At 40.3% G+C, this 16,639-nt stretch overlaps 1 protein-coding gene across 5 annotated transcripts in view; it reads right to left on the bottom strand.

Annotated features, from left to right (window-relative positions):
- Positions 1–16,639, bottom strand: part of TPGS2 (tubulin polyglutamylase complex subunit 2) — a 46,874-nt gene that overhangs the window by 8,298 nt on the left and 21,937 nt on the right. For 2 of the 5 annotated variants that reach the window (XM_074383569.1, XM_003924715.4), the window contains 3 exons: positions 8,656–8,769; positions 6,892–7,052; positions 4,494–5,504 (listed from right to left, as the gene is read on the bottom strand). In XM_074383569.1, coding sequence (XP_074239670.1) covers positions 5,259–5,504; positions 6,892–7,052; positions 8,656–8,769 — 521 coding nt within the window. In that variant the 3' untranslated portion in view covers positions 4,494–5,258. Of the gene's footprint in view, positions 1–4,493; positions 5,505–6,747; positions 6,822–6,891; positions 7,053–8,655; positions 8,770–16,639 lie in introns of those variants that run through there. The other 3 variants (XM_010335419.3, XM_039463514.2, XM_074383568.1) reach the window with 2 other exon arrangements.

The raw sequence follows: 16,639 nt of genomic DNA, 5'->3' as shown, positions 1-16,639 counted from the left end.
TCTTTATAAATTACCCAGCTTTAGGTAGTTCTTTATAGCAATGCGAGAATGGATTAATACACCATCTCAACACTGAAGACATAGAGGACACAGGCAGGGTTGATCAAAAGTTAATGGAGTGGTATTGGCATGAAGCACTTCACCCAAAGGAGGGCTCTCCTTATAGCCTAGGGCTTCCCAGAGGCCTTTGAGGTGGAGGTGGACTGGAGCTGGACCTTAGGAGCAAACTCTAGGTGTAAAGGCACAGGAAGAGAACAAGCTGGAATTTTGGAAAGAGTAAGTTGTTCAGGAGAGCAGGGCCAGATAGGTAATATAGAAAGTCAACGGCTGGAAACAAAGTTTGGGATAACATTATAAAAGAAGGAGCAAAAGAGGAGCCAACTTTTCTGAGTTCTCAACTATATATTAGCTCTTTTAATGGTCCTAATAAACTCCATAATGGAGGCCATGTCTGTTAACAAGACAATGCATGGCTGGAAAAACAGAATCCAGTCTGGGTTGCTTAAGCCAAAGAAGGAAATCTGGCTGGGTAAGGTAGCTTATGCCTCTAATCCCAGCACTTTGGGAAGCTGAGGTGGGAGGACTGCTTGAGCCCAGTAATTTGAGACCTGTGTGGACAACATAGGGAAACTGCATCTCTATAAAAAATAATAATAATAAAAATTAACCAGGTGGTACACACCTCTGGTCCTAGGTACTCAAGAAATTGAGGTGGGAGGATTGCTTGAGCCTAGTAGGTTAAGGCTGAAGTGAGCCATGATTATGTCACTGCATTCCAGCCTGGGCAACAGAGTGAGACCCTGTCTCAAAAAAAAAAAAAAAAAAAAAAAAAAAGAAAAAGAAAAGAAAATAGGAAAATTCAACTTAAGATCTCAAGGGTAAGAGCACAGTCAACTTGGATTAGAAACCCACCTGGTGTCTAATCAACTGTAAAAATGGGGCCAGAGTTTACTAGATAAATATAGCTACCAGGGACTTTGTGAGTGGCTACTGGAAAGAAAAAGTTAACATATATAATAATCTTCACAGCAATTGCTAAAATATAAAGCAGTTTAGCATAAAAACAATAGATAAATTGAATAGATTTAAAACTGAAGGAGTAAATATGGGTATACCTAAGACATGCCTGGTTATGAGCTGATAATTGATGAAACTGGATGATGGATATGCAGGGATTCATTATGTTCTTCTATCTTTGTAAATGTTAAAAATTCTCCATAATAATGGGTTTATAAAAATATGTGCATTTATGGAGAAACTAAAAAGTTCCCTTGGTCCTTCTATTCCAGTCATTATATATGCTTTACTGTAATAAAAACAGATTTTGAATTATTCTCCATGCAATAAAAGCAAAACCACCCAGACCCATTAAGTAACAAATTTCAGGCTTGGTGAGCATCATGGTCACCACTTCAGCTGATTAAAAATCTTGACGGCTGGAACCTTTCCTGGCAATTTTGATTTAGTAAATCTAGAGGGGGTTCTGGGTATCTTACTTTCTGCACACAATTCTAGTGGCATTGATGCATGTCAGCTTTAAGGGCTAGATTCTGTGGATTATCAGGTGCAAGCTGCCCCTTTTCATTCCTCTCTTTGGCTTGGTTACTTCCCTGCAAGCAGCACGATCATGTAGCACTTTGTGTACAATCTTGACTACATCAGTGCATCATGAGACATTCTGGCATTTATTCTCATTTTGTGACTCCAGCATACTGTCTTTTTCCTGGGCAGTTGATTTATAATACAGCCAATTCCCATTTTAATTGCTGTAGTTTCAAAACATAAATTTCATGGGTGTTTTTTCCCAATTTAACCCACTCAACCTCCTGTTGTTGGGTCTTTTGCCAGAAGTGCTCCCCTCCTCCTTCACCAGGGCCAGCTCTATGGGCGGATGGCCCATACTCAGAAGGGCCTCACATTTAGTTTAGTGCTCTTCTGGCACTATTTTATCTTTGAACCTGTGTTCTGTAAGTGAAGTCTGATGGGACAATGGAATATACACATGAACGGAGGAGATGTGCAACTTATATCCAATGTTCCTTACTGCTCTGTTCATATGTAGCCTTCATGATGCCCTGTGAGCAAAGAACTCCGTTGGACTCATGATGTGTCAGAGCTTGAAGACATTCAAAGGGAGTACAAAGTAAGCATCTTATATTTATGACTGAATAAGGGGGGGATTCTGAGACCCCCAAAAGGCTGCACTTCCCATCCGAACCCGACTGGCTTCAAACACAGAAAGAAGGCAATGGCATTCTAAGAAACTTGAATGACTAAGGAGCCCTATCATATCCTTTTTTACTCATGTTACATTCCTGTGTTAGCCAACCACTAATGCTGAAAATACCAAGAAGTGAAACAGTAACAGTTGAGCTAGTTTTGTACAGTGTTTCTCCTGCTGTTGTAAGAACAAAATATAGATGCATACAGTATGTAAATACAAGCTATAAAATACAAATTGTGTAATTTGGGCGATTCTGCATGAGTTAAATGCTCATATTTTCATTTAAAACTGGAATTGCACAACATAAACAAAAACAGTAAAATACATGATAGGAATTTAACATTTTTTAGTTAGAACAGCATTAAGTAGTAAATAAAAAACACCACCATAACAAGTTGAGAAAGAGCCAATGGAAGAAAGGAAAAACATGACATTTTAGTACCTGTAGAGGTAATGTTTTCCTGATGTTTGCACAAAAGCCGTCCATCTTCATTTTGTACTGGATCCTGCATTTTGTGGAGTCAGTCCTGCTTTTCACTGCTCACTCCTTCTGAGGCAGGTCTTCAGCCTTTCCTTACCGTAATCCACCTCCTTTGATAGCCTTTTGAAAACTCCTGCTTGGTTGCCACAGATTTGAGGAGCACCACTGACCTCCTAGTTCCTCTGCTGCTTCACTTGGGGAATCCAGGACTGATTTAGAAATGCTATGATTCAGGGGCTCCCCAGGTACTAAAAAAAGGATATCTGCTGCAGTGGAGGATGACGTAACTTCTCAACTCCCTTCTAACCTCACTTGTCTTGGAGAAGCCTAATGCTAGAATCTCTTATCTGGTACTGTTGGCTCTTCCTTTGATCAGTTTTGGCAAGAAAAATACTTCCAGAAGACTAAACTCCAGCTATTGTCCTTGACAACTTGGTTTCTCTCTGTTCTTTTCTGCCACTCCATGAATTGTTACACATTTATTAAGTGCTTGAAGTGTAATAACCTACACAATTAAATTAGAAGAGCCAAAATGTCTCCTAGAGAATATGTGACAGAGTCATATTATGCTTAAAACACACACACACACACACACACACACATTTAAATGACCAGTCTGAATTATAAGTGGTTAATTTTGGGAATGCAAAGGTTAAGAGATGTCGCTATTTTAAAGCAAATGAATGAGCTGTTAACATGAAGCTCAATTTATGCTCCCAAAGACTTTCAAGCACTGATATTTCAAGACTTTTGAACTATTACAAAAATAGGGAAGTGGCCAGTTAGACCTTGCCCTCATCCTTGAAGGCTAACTCTTCACCTTGGTTTTCCTTAGCGGCTATGGAAAGTGGTAGGTGGAGGAAAAAACGAAGACTCTTTTTCATAAGTATCTACCACTATTGTCAACAATAAAAATAAAAATGTTTCAGAGCAAAAGTACATGTGGAGAATCCTGTGGACTGCTCTGAGTTCCCCAGTGGGTCTGGAAGAAGGAAACCCTGGGTTGATTAGCAGGCAGATGCAGTGCGAAGGAAGGAAGCCCGGCCAATCACTGGGGTAGAGAGCAGTCAGGAAAGAGAATGAGCCAGCTGGGATTGAAGAATGCAGATGGTACAGACCCCTGCATCTCATTCCTCAGAACTCTTCATTCTCTAACCTCTGGGACTTCAGGACAAAAACTGCAGCCACCCAATGAAACTGGGTCCAGGTGGGTGACTCCCTACTTTCCCTGTTGGGAAGCAGAGTGAAGGCCTTGCTTCTACCCACAGCGAGGGCTGTAGAGGGAGGAAATAAACAGGCATTCCTAACTGAAAATCTGAGTGACCTCCTCTGTAAAAATTTCATTAAATGTAGTAGATAATGTCAGATTTATCTTGTGTCAAATATTAAGCAAATGTGGGCTAGAGGTCCAGTACCCCTATATGTCAATGGGAAAGTGATTTCTGAATTGCAACTTGCTTCCAAAGGAACTCTGGAAGCCCACCCTGTTCAAAGCAGGAGACTGCTTGTACCAAAGATGGCCAGGGACCAGGCAAAGTGAGGGTGGACAACTCAGAGTTGTGAAGAGGCAGGCAGAGCAGGTGGAAAGCTGCTGTTAGCAGTGATTGGCATCATTAAAACTCTTTATGAAGAGTCATGCAAAGCAATGTTTGGGAGTTTCTTGTTTTTAAATGGTTAGAATAAAGTACAGCAGTACACCTCTTCTTTAAAAAGTTAATAAGGACGATAATTGTGGTAAATGTACAAACATTGTAACACCAAACTGGAAGCAAGAAACTTCACTGGAAATTGATGAGGAAGACAAACTTTATAGGAAGCTGCAAAAGAAATGAGCAGAGCAAGATATCTGTGGTAAGGAATACAAAGAACATACAATTGTGTATTTGAGAGGTTTAATGGAACATTATGATCTGTCAAATTAGGACATCAACATTAACAAAAATTAATTGATCTGAGGAAGAGCAGTATGAAAATATTCTCATGTAGTGCTGTCCAACAGAACTTTCTTTGGTGACAGAAATGTTCATTATCTTTGTGCTAATACAGAATCTACCAGCTGCATGCTCGAAATGTGGCTAATCCAATTGAAATGAATTTTTCATATAATTTAATTAAAATTTAAATAGTCATATGTGTGCAGTGGCTCCTGAATGAACAATGTAGTTCTAATGCTTCATGAGTCAAAACCAGTGGTTTATTTGGGGGACTTCTCTAATCAGTACTAAGGGACCGAGGTGCAAGTGTTGAAGGAGAGGAAAGAACCCACCAGAATTATTTGGCCACTTAAACAAGACCCCAAATTCCCCACTGGTTCCCAAGGCAGGGACCAGTACAACCTGCTGTGAAGGATATGAGGAAGGACTCTGAGGGAGACATCACTAGGAGCTTCCAACTCCTGACTAAAGTCAGTGGGACCAAAAAACTTAAAATTTTGGGCATTCAGCTGGAAAGAGGCCTATGGTTCCACATGCAGAACTGGAGGTCACCCCCAAGGGCCATCTGTGCATGGAAACCACCACCCTGGAGCTGCTGGGGAGTTGGAGGGAGGGGTGCTCACTTCCGGACAGGGTTTCCAGAGCCAGAGGAAGATTTAGAATTGGAGGAAGTAGAGGGACCGGAGGATCCTGAGGACCCTTTCTGGGCACCTGCAGGCTGCACAGGTCCTTTCTTTTTTGGGATTATGATCTTGTTCTTGCTCTTAAACACTTTGCTGGGATCCAGTTTATTCACAAAGGAGTCGGTCTCTTCTGTGAGGAGGTTTGTGTTGTAGGTGATGGGTTTATACATGCTGAACCATTGCTGTAAGGCAGAATTGGGAGAGAAGGTCACAGTTCAAAGAAGAACTGCCATTCTGTGTGCTCTTTTGGGGGGATGCAGGACAGCTGGGAACAGGAAGCAGGTACGTTTTCATGAAAATCTACCTAAAAATCTATTTGCTCTTCCTTTAAGTGGAAGTGATAACAGATCCCAACAACCTCTGGTAAGATACACACATTGCTTTATAAGATCTCATGATCTTTAAGATAAATGCAATATAAGAACCAAGAATCTGAGCACATTTCCTTCTGATCTAGTGAGTTCTGAGCCTGGGTTGCTAGATTCCAAAGCTCTAGGGGACAGGGTCTAATTATTCTTCCCTCAAACCAGCTACTCCCCATCAGGTGGATTCTGGCAGCACCATTCCCCCAGGAAAGGTAGGAGGCAGGCCAGTGTGGGCCTCTGCTGAGGGGTGCTGTATCTGTTGGTGTTCTGTTTCCTACTGTTTTTTTAGGCAGCTGAGGGTAAAGGGCATCCACATTTATTTACCTTTTAAATCACAGCTGCCTCCCAATGTTGACCAGATAACTGTTGTAATTGTGTGATATTTAAAGAAAATGAAGCCTATTAGATGAATACATACATGGTACGGTGAGCTGAAGCTGAGTTCCTAACTTGCTGCTAATTTAGAGCTGCAAGAAACCACCATGAAAGAGCCCAGATGAGCTCACTCTAGTCAAAAGATTTTCCAGCTACACTTGATGTTTTCAAACCAGGTTGAAACCTGGCATCTGTATGTCTGAAATGGTGACCAGACCTGTAATATAAATGAGGGACATTCACACAGTGGAATACTCCGTAGCCACTGAAGAGGACAAGTGCTCTAAATGCACTGAAAGGGAATAAGCTCCAAGATGGAGTGTTATGCGAAAAGAGCAAGATGGAGAATAATGTGGACAGGACATTATACTTGTGATTTAGAAAAAAGGAATGACAAAAATGTGCATGCATGCTTTATGTGCAATGAGTATCTTGGGAAGGGCACACAGGAAACTCATAATAGTGGCTGCCATTGGGGAAGTACACTTGGAGAACAGCGGAGTGAGAGTCTGACTTTTGACTCTTCCTGGGTGCATGTAATGCCAACCCAGAACAACCCATCGGATATAAACTATCCAATAAAATTTAATTAAAAATAAAGCTCCCCAGTTAATTCTGAGGATCAGTCAAGTTTGGGAACCACTTAACTAGATGAGTATAAAGTGAGGTTTTCCACTGGACTCACCTGTCTTGCTTATTGAACATGTAGGTTCCTGGGCCCCACCCTAGATCTCCTGAGTCAGATGGGGAAGTGGGAACCTGCAACATAACCATTTCCTCAGATTTTGGCATATGCCGTAGTTTGCGATGGCAGGCGTTCCTCCCTTACCTTGGCCTGTGGGCTGATGCCATAGCTGGTGAAGGCATATTGCCACTGGGGCAGGCCCAGGTGGGTGATGAGCAGGCGGTAATAGGCAGTAAAGGTGTCTGTGAGAAAATGCCAGTATAACGCTCTGTCCAGGAACCAGATCTCAGTGTCTTCTGCTAATGCTGAAATGGAAGACAAAGGGAAAAAAAGACAAGGAATAGCTTAACAGTTTTTTTCTTTTTAACTATAAAAGGTTATACTCATGGTTTAGAAAAAAAATCCGAGCAGACAGAATGTAAAATATAAAGTAAAAGTTCCCCTTCTGCCCCACTTCTAAGCCTCTAGTCTCATTTTCTAGTGGCCACTTTATCAGTTCCTTTGATACTCATAAATTTTTGATAGATCAGTTGATTGCTCTATCCGCTGGTCTCTGACCACCTGGAAGTATATTCAGGCTATCTAGAAAGCTGCTCCTTTTCTGTGTGGAATCAGCTCTCCCCTCCCTCAGTGGGTGTGCACACTGTGATCTCAGTTTTCCTGACAGAAAACCACTGAATGGCTTGGGTTTTTTTGAAGAGGTCTCTATCAGTGCCATGAAAAACCAAAAGTGCCACGGAAAAACCACCACAAAGGAGACTAGCTGAGTTCACTCCTGGGAGTCTTGCCTATGTTGTGGTATGATGTTCTACCTTGTAAGTTCTGACTTTCCATTCTTCCTAGTTCAAGCCTGTCCTACTTTATCTGCTGTCTAGATAGCTGTAACATCTCCTTAAGTGGCCTCCATTATTCACCCAGTCTCTTTCTTTGACAAAACTGCTAGTGGTCATGATCCCTGCCATTCTACTCGACAACCTTCATTGACTGCCCACTGTCTTCCACATTATGTACAAACTCCTTTGCCTGGTTTTCAGAGCTCTGCATGAGAGAGAGCAATTGCCTTCTGGCTTAATCTCCTCCTCATCCCCAACATGAACCATGTGGCCCACTGAATTGGAAGTGTCATTCCCCACAAATCAGATGTACTTTCTCATGGTTTGGCTTTTGCCCATTTGTCCCTTGGCTTGGATTCCCCTTTGTCTCTCTTACTCCACCAAATCGTCCTCCCCACCCTGTATCTAATTCCTGCCCCACAGTTCAAGATGCAGCTCCAAGACTATTTTGCAGCAATTCCTCCGGCTGGATGATTTCTCCTTCCCCTAGAGGTAAATCCCAGTGTCTGTATCCTCTCACCCCTACCAGACAGCTAGCTGAAGAGGGCTTGACATTGTCCAGCTATGTAGTTTCACAGTCCCTAGGCTAGGGTCTGAAGGGCTGTTAGGGGCTAGGTGGCAGCTGCTGCTTGAGGGCAGAGGGGCTTTTAATTTCCCATCTGGGGTCTTGAAGTCTAGTAATTCAGATTTTTGTTGCTGTTAATTGGCCTACATATAGAGGTATAAAATGAAAGATAAAAGATAATACACTTTTATGCTTATCTAGTGCATGAACTTGCTGTCGGAGACTATAAACAAAATGTCTATTTCTTTTAGTTTATACTCCCATATTACCCTAATCCCATCTACTATTTTGCAATGACTCACAAATGAAGGTGGATAAAAAAGACTAGTAATTAGCCCAGAGGGAGATGCTCAGAGAGAACCAAAGGCATTTCTGGGTTTGGGACACACAAGAAACCTGGGAGCATCTCAACAAGCCAAGGAGGTATGTGTCTCCTAAGCCATGGCTGACAAGCAAGGTCAGACAAGACCTTAGTCAAACTACGGGACCATGCTTGTAAACAATTCTTACCTGGTTTCCCACTTTTGTAGACAAGGCAAACTTTCCCATTCCCATTGCATGAATCCAGCTCAAATATCACACTGCGAGAGTCAAAGTGAGGCTTCTCTGGCTGATCGTCACTGGCTGCAAACCCAGAAGTTAATGGTCATGTTCAAACAAACTCAACTCAAACACATACTTATATATCCAACTTTGCTAGGTTGAAAAAAACAGAAGGAAAAAGCCTTATCTCAGACATATACTTAAGTAGTATTTTCAAATAAATTCTGTATTTGAATTAAAGCCCTGAACTTATTCATGGACTAGGCCTTCAGTCTGGGTTTCCCTATCAGCAACAGACAGTGTCAAGGAATCTGGGAAAAGGAGGCATGAGGAAAGCAAACTGAACTTCTTGGGAGTGGGAGCACAGAGCAATCTGAATGGCATGTTGTTGACATAACTTCATTTCCTTTCCTGAGATTGTTTATCCTATAAAAGTGGGATAGCAAACACATTATCTGATTCTTGCTTTCTGTGCAATACCATGGAGAAGCCCTTTAAGTCATGTGGCATAACTCTAATTCATTCTTTTTAAATGATTGTTTCATAGTCTGTGGGAGTGAAGTACCCTCATTTATTCCAGCATTCCTATATTGATAGGCATTTGCCTACCATTACTTGTGAATGCTGCAATAATCTTCTCTGTATATGCCCTTACATTCTGATGTTTTCATTATATGGGACAGATATCCTGCAATAGAATAGATGTTGCCAGATTGCTTTTCAAAAAGGCCTTTTTTAAGATCCAGGAAGATAGACTGGAAATCCTTTGATTTTGAAAGACATTTTCAATGGGTATAGAATTCTAGGTTGATTTTTTTTTTTTTTTTTTTTTTGAGACAGGGTCTCCACTCTGTCACCTGGGCTGGAGTGCAGTGGCATGTGAATATGGTTCATTATAGCCTCAACCTCCTGGGTTCAAGCAATCCTCCTGCCCCAGACTCCCAAGTAGCTGGGGACCACAGGCATGGTCACTACACCCAGGTAATTTTTAAATTTTTTTTGTAGAGCTGGAGTTTTGCTATGTTGCCAGGCTGATCTCAAACTCCTGGGCTCTAGTGATCCTCTGGCCTCAGCCCCCTAAAGTGCTGGGATTACAGGCAGGAACCACTGCACTAGCCTACTTTTTCCTTCGAGCATTTTATCTCACTTGAATTGCTTTTAAGGAGAATTATGCTGTTATCCTTATCTATGTTCATTTTTATGTAATTTGTCTTTTCCCTTTGGCTGCATTTACGATTTTCTCTTTATCTTTGATTTTGAGCTATCTGATTATGGTGCTTCTCGGTATCATTTGTGTTTCTTGTTCCTGGTTTATTAAGCTTATTGGATATGTGGGTTTATAGTTACCATGAAATTGGTAAACTTTTGAGCCATTATTTCTTCAAATATTTTCTGGCCCCTGACCTCTCCTCTCAAATACTTCAATTACACATATATTATACCACGTGTTATCCTTCAGGTCACTGATGCTCTTTTCATTATAAATGATTTTTTTCTGTGTAACTTTAGATAGCTTCTATCATGTCTTTAAGTTCTTTAGTCTTTTCTTCTGCAATGTCTTAGCCACTAATAATCCAATCCACTGCATTTTTCCTCTCAGAAACTAGTTTCCATCTCTAAAGTTAAATTTGGGATGGAGATGTAATATGTAAATATTAACATATCTCCATCCCAAATTTAACATATATATTTATATAAAACATATATAAATGTTATATATATAAAACATATATAAATGTTATATATATAAAACATATATAAATGTTATATATAAAAAACATAAATAATGTTATATATAAAAATATATAACATATATAAATATGTTATATGTTATAAATATATATATATATCTCTCCATCCCAAATTTAATACATATATAACATATAATTTGGGGATCTATATGTATTTTCTATATATACACATACAAACACATATATACACACACACACACACACACACAAAACCCATGTCTGTACTTATTTTTTTTTTGATACATGGAATATAGTTATAGAAACTATTACTGTGTTATGTATGCATTGCTGAGTGCTGGATATTTTTATATTTCTGTAAATATTCTTGAGCTTTGTTCTTTGACAGTTAAGTTACTTGGAAACACATACTTTAGGCCCTCCTCTTAAGATCTGTCAGGCAGGACTAGGGCAGTACTTACTTAGGGCTAATTATTCTCCATTGCTGCAGCACCATCCTTTTGAGTACTCTATCTACTGTTGTCCAAATCATGAAGTATTTTAGCCTGTCTGACAGAAACAGGCACTGTTCTGGTCCTGTGTGAGTACTGGGCATTGTTTCTTCTAATCGCCATGAGTGGCTTTGTCCCCTGGTCTTGGACAGTTTGACATGCATGTGCTTATCAATTCTTCTCCAAATATTTAAGGAGGACACCTGCTGCAGAACCCTGGGGTTTTCCCTTTATGCGGCATTCACCTATCTGTTACTCAGTCCTGTGAACTCTAGCTGTCTTGATTGATCTGGACTCTCAGTTCTGTCTTCTCAACTCAGGGAGTGCTACGGGTCTGCCTGGGTCTCCCTCTTTATGCTGTGGACTGGAATCTCTCTTTGGGGAAATTGTAGGGTTCACCTTGTTTGTTTCCCATTTCTCAGGGCTCACTGTCCTTTGTTGCTTGATGGCCAGTGCTTGAAAATCACCATTTTATATATTTTGTCTGTGTTCTTTGTCACTGTTGCTCCAGGTGGGTAGATAAATCTGTTACTCCATCTTGGATGAAACAGAAAGTCTAGCTGATATGTTCCCACATGTATGTTTTAGCAGCCCTGCCTGGTGCTCACTGAAGTCTGCCCTCAGGTGAAAAGTTGTAAGAATAGAAGACTCAATGTGGCTCCCTTTTGCCAACTGTTGACAGCACTCCAGCTTCTGCCTGCTTCTGACTACTCTCCAGTCCTTTAAGGCACATGTTTTTAAACTTCTTCCAGAATGTAGAGTATGATCTGCAGAAGCCTTGCTTTGGTAAGAGATTCTGCCTTATTATAAACACAATGTCAGTATTTGATTTTTTTTTCTTCAAGTCTGCAATCACTGCTTTCAGTTCCCCTCTGAAATTTTAGTTTGTTTTTTTACCTCCATGGGCATATAAGCATGTTGTTTTGTACTCTGTATCTAATAACATCACTCTTAGCAGTACCAATGAATCTTTTTCTTTTTCTTTTTTTTTTTTTGAGGCAGCGTCTCACTCTGTCGCCAGGCTGGAGTACAGTGGCACGATATTGGCTCACTGTAACGTCCACTTCCCAGGTTCAAGTGATTCTCCTGCCTCAGCCTCCTGAGTAGCTGGGATTACAGGTGTGCGCCACCATGCCCAGCTAATTTTTGTATTTTTAGTAGAGACAGGGTTTCACCATGTTGACCAAGATGGTCTCCATCTCCTAACCTCATGATCTGCCTGCCTCGGCCTCTCAAAGTGCTGGGACAACAGGTGTGAGCCAACACACCTGGACCTCTTTTTTTCTCCTTAATTAACAGTTTCTTAAAGTTTCATTTTTAATTGGAAAAAATAATAATTGTATATATTGATGGAATACCACGTGCTATTTTAACACATGTATGCATTGTAGAAAGATCAAATCAGGCTTATTAGCACATTCACCACTAGTATTTATCATTTCTTCGTGGTGAAAACATTTAAAATCTTTTAGCTATTTTGAAATATGCAATATTAGCTACAGTCATGATGCTGTTCAACAGATCACCAGAACTTATTCCTCCTGTCTCACCGAAACTGTGCCTGTTGACCAACGTTTCCCCTTTTCCTGTCCAGTCTCCCCACCCAAGCCTCTGGTAACCACTGCTGATCTGTTCCCTGCTATCTGTGCTGGTTCTCATTCATGGGATTGTGTGTCTTCATGTGCTGAGTTATTTTTTAGTAGAAATTAGTTTCTGAAAAATTATTTGTAAAAACAAATTGAGGGGCCGGGCGCGGTGGCTCAAGCCTGTAATCCCAGCACTTTGGGAGGCCGAGGCGGGTGGATCACGAGGTCGAGAGATCGAGACCATCCTGGTCAACATGGTGAAACCCCATCTCTACTAAAAATACCAAAAATTAGCTGGGCATGATGGCACGTGCCTGTAATTCCAGCTACTCAGGAGGCTGAGGCAGGAGAATTGCCTGAACCCAGGAGGCGGAGGTTGCGGTGAGCCGAGATCGCGCCATTGCACTCCGTCTCAAAACAAAAAACAAAAAAAAAAAAACCAACAACAAAAAAAAACAAATTGAGGTCTGGCATAATGTTATCTCATTCCAGAGTGAACTTTTCTTTTTATACAAAAGCTCTGAGATATAATTCACCTACCATACCATTTCACTCATTTAAAACATATTAATTCTATGGTTTTTAATATATTTGTAGAGTTGTGCAGTCATTACAATTTTAGAGCATTTCTTTAGAGTAAATTTTTATTTCTGCCAGGCCTATTGGCAGATTAGTAATTTGGAATCAATTTACCCTAATTTTGGGATTTAACACATTTTCCAGGATACACTGAGCTTCAGTCCACATGAAGAATGGTTACTTTCATTCACCCTGTCTCCTAGGGTATAGCTTTTCACAGTGCCAACCCAGAGGGTAGATGATTTTTATAATGTCACCTTCTGTAGGCTCTGGACTCCATTTTACTCCCTGTCTCACCAATCAGTTAAATTTTAAGCTTTTCAGCAGTCTTACTGCATCTTTTGAAAAGGACAATGTACCCTAGGTAAAAGCAATGCCCCATGTTGAGCCTCTTCCCTGGATTTGTGTCTCTTTCTGAATGTTGATGTGGTATTACACCTCATTGTCTTGTTAGCTCTTTAATACTTTTAGGAAGATGACTTTTAAGTTCTGTACTGCTTTTCAGCTGTCCTCAGCAGGAAGGCTGCTCTGAATTACCTACCTTCCATTACCAGAAGAGGAATTCTTTTCATCAATCTGGTAGTCTTTGTCTTTGAAAAGGGAGATTCAAGCCTATTACATCCAATCTATCTTTTTGTTTTACAGAGATAAGGTCTATGTTGCCCAGGCTACTCTCAAACTCCTGGGCTCAAGCAATCATTCGACTTCAGGCTTCCAAAGTGCTGGGATTCTCCCCGGCCCACATTTAATGTAATAATCTATCTATTTTATTTTCTTCCTCTATCTTAAAGTTATGTTTCTTAATTATTTCATGTTATTTCTTCTTTTTCCTTTTTCTTATTTTTACTCATATCATTCAGTATGCCTCTTATTACACTGGAGAGTTTAATGTTGTTTTCATTCCTTTGGTGGTTATCTTCCTTTTTGTTGTTGTTTTTGCTTGCAATGATTATATCCATATGACTCTATTGTTATTTAGAAACAATATGCCATTATTTTTCTAACCAAGTGTGATGTACAGAATTCTAAGATGGCTCCCAACATTTCTGCCCCCTAGTGTACATACCTTATACCCCTCCTCTTGAGTGTGATTGGAACCTGTGAATATTATGGGTAGTCATAACCTTGGTTGTTACATGAAATAACTCTGTTGTAGTACACTGGAGAGAAATTTGTCTTCTGACTTAGACATAAGCTGCTACATTGTAAAAGGGTCATGTGGCCAGAATCTGAGGGCAGCTAAAGGTAGTGAGGGTAACCCTGGCCAAAACCCAGGAGTAAAATAGGGACTTACTTCTACACCTGTAAGAAATAGAGAACGGCCAACCACAATACGCTTGGAATAAGATCACAATCCCAGCAGATACCTTGATTTTGGCCTTTTTGTTTTGTCTTGTCTTTTTACCATTCTCCACTGTGACCTCTGGAATACCCTCTGTATTAATTTGCTAGGGCTGCTGTAACAATGTACCACAAACTAAGTGGCTTAAATAACATACAGTCATTGCCTCACAGTTCTGGAGGTCAGAATCTGAGACTGGTATCCTTACAATTGATTCTTTCCTGCTGTGGGGAAGAATCTGTTCCGTGTCTCTCCCCCAGCTTCTGGTGGTCTGCTGGTAATAGTTGGTATTCCCTGGCTTGTAAAAGGATCACCCCAACCTTGACTTTCCTCTTCAAATGGTATTCTTCCTGTGTGCACCTGAGTCCAAATTTCCTCCTTTTACAAGGGCACCATACATACTGGATTAGGAGCTCACCCAAGTCTAGTGTAACTACTCATCTTAAGTAATTAAATCTGCAGTGACCTTACTTCTAAATAAGGTCACATTCTCAGGTACTTTGGGTTATGACTTCAATATAATTTATTTTTGGAGGGTGATACAATTTAACTTGTAACACTCTTACATCTGGTCTCTCTACTCACCTTTTAGGTTTTTTTTTTTTTTTCTTTTTCTTTTTTGAGACGGAGTTTCGCTCTTGTTACCCAGGCTGGAGTGCAATGGCGCGATCTCGGCTCACCGCAACCTCTGCCTCCTGGGTTCAGGCAATTCTCCTGCCTCAGCCTCCTGAGTAGCTGGGATTACAGGCACGCGCCACCACGCCCAGCTAAATTTTTTGTATTTTTAGTAGAGACGGGGTTTCACCATGTTGACCAGGATGGTCTCGATCTCTTGACCTTGTGATCCACCCGCCTCGGCCTCCCAAAGTGCTGGGATTACAGGCTTGAGCCACCGCGCCCGGCCACCTTTTAGGTTTAACTGAGACAGTATAATACTTTGTAGAATATTTCTTGTACTATGTTCCAAGAGTTTTTATGTAAAAATTATACAACACACTCCATGATATTAAGATTTACTTTTAAACACAAACACATATACCTACTCTCTCTCATGGAAGGCGCATTGATTCTACATTTCCCTTTCTTCTTCGTGTATATACATCTTGAAATATCCATTTGTTTTCATTTGTTTTTTGGCTGTTTACATTAACATCCTTCTTATGACCTGAGAGATATATTTGGATTGTGTATACAGGACTCTTGACTTTTACTTATTTTCTCTCAGAAACCTGTATGTGCTTTTTCACTATCTTCTATTTCCACTGTTGTAGGTGGGACATTTAATGTCAGTCTGCTTATTATTCCCTCACAAGTAATTTGTTATTTTTGCCTAGAAGCTTATCATTTTCTCCACATTAAGATATGCATAGGTGTCTGTGTTTTCTCACCTGTCCAGCTTGGGTTAGGTGAGCCTTTTCCACCTGCAGAGAGGTTTCTTTTCTTAGTATGTATTTAATGCCTATCTATTCCTTTTCTCTTTTTAGAGCACCTATAATTCTAATAGAAAGTGTCTTGAATCTATTCTCCACTTCTCTAAATTCCTAACTTTTCCCTCACAATACCCTTCTTCTAAATTTATTCATCTGTGCTTTAAGATATATATTGCACTTGATTTTTCAAGCTAACTTGGGTCTCAATAATATATATATATATATATATATATATATATATATATATATTCTTCTTCATGTAGTCAATTGTTTGAGAATCTTTGTTTTTACCCATAGAAAGTCTTTATGTTGTCTTACATCTCCTTAAGTATTCTTGTTCTTATTTAGATTTTTATCTGTGTCCTCTAGCAGTTTTATTTCTCTGGTATGTATTTTTTTAAAACGGTGATGGAATATCACCATTTAGCCCAGACTAGAGTGTTGTAGCTATTCACAGATGTGATCACAGCATGCTGCAGCCTCAAACTTGTAGGCTCAAGTGATCAGTGGCAATTCACAGATGTGATGATAGCGCACTACAGCCTCAATCTCCTGGGCTCCAGTGATCCTCTTGCCTCAGTCTCCCAAGTAGCTAGGAATACAGGCTCATGCCACTGCACCTGGCTGATTGTGTATTTTTTCCTGATCATCATCTCTCTAACTGCTGAGTTTCCTGAGAAAAGTCACTGTTTTTCCATTTAGGTTTAATGAGACTTAGGTATACTTGTTGCACTACCTTAAAAGGCATGAATCTAGCAGGTGTCAGAAGGCCAAGTGGTTTTTATCCCCATTCGTATGTGGAACAATGTGATCC

This window comes from Saimiri boliviensis, chromosome 13 (genome assembly GCF_048565385.1).
Source record: "Saimiri boliviensis isolate mSaiBol1 chromosome 13, mSaiBol1.pri, whole genome shotgun sequence".
Lineage (NCBI taxonomy): Eukaryota > Metazoa > Chordata > Mammalia > Primates > Cebidae > Saimiri > Saimiri boliviensis.
The sequence above is the reverse complement of the archived record's forward strand: the minus strand, read 5'-3'. Positions and strand labels throughout refer to the sequence as shown.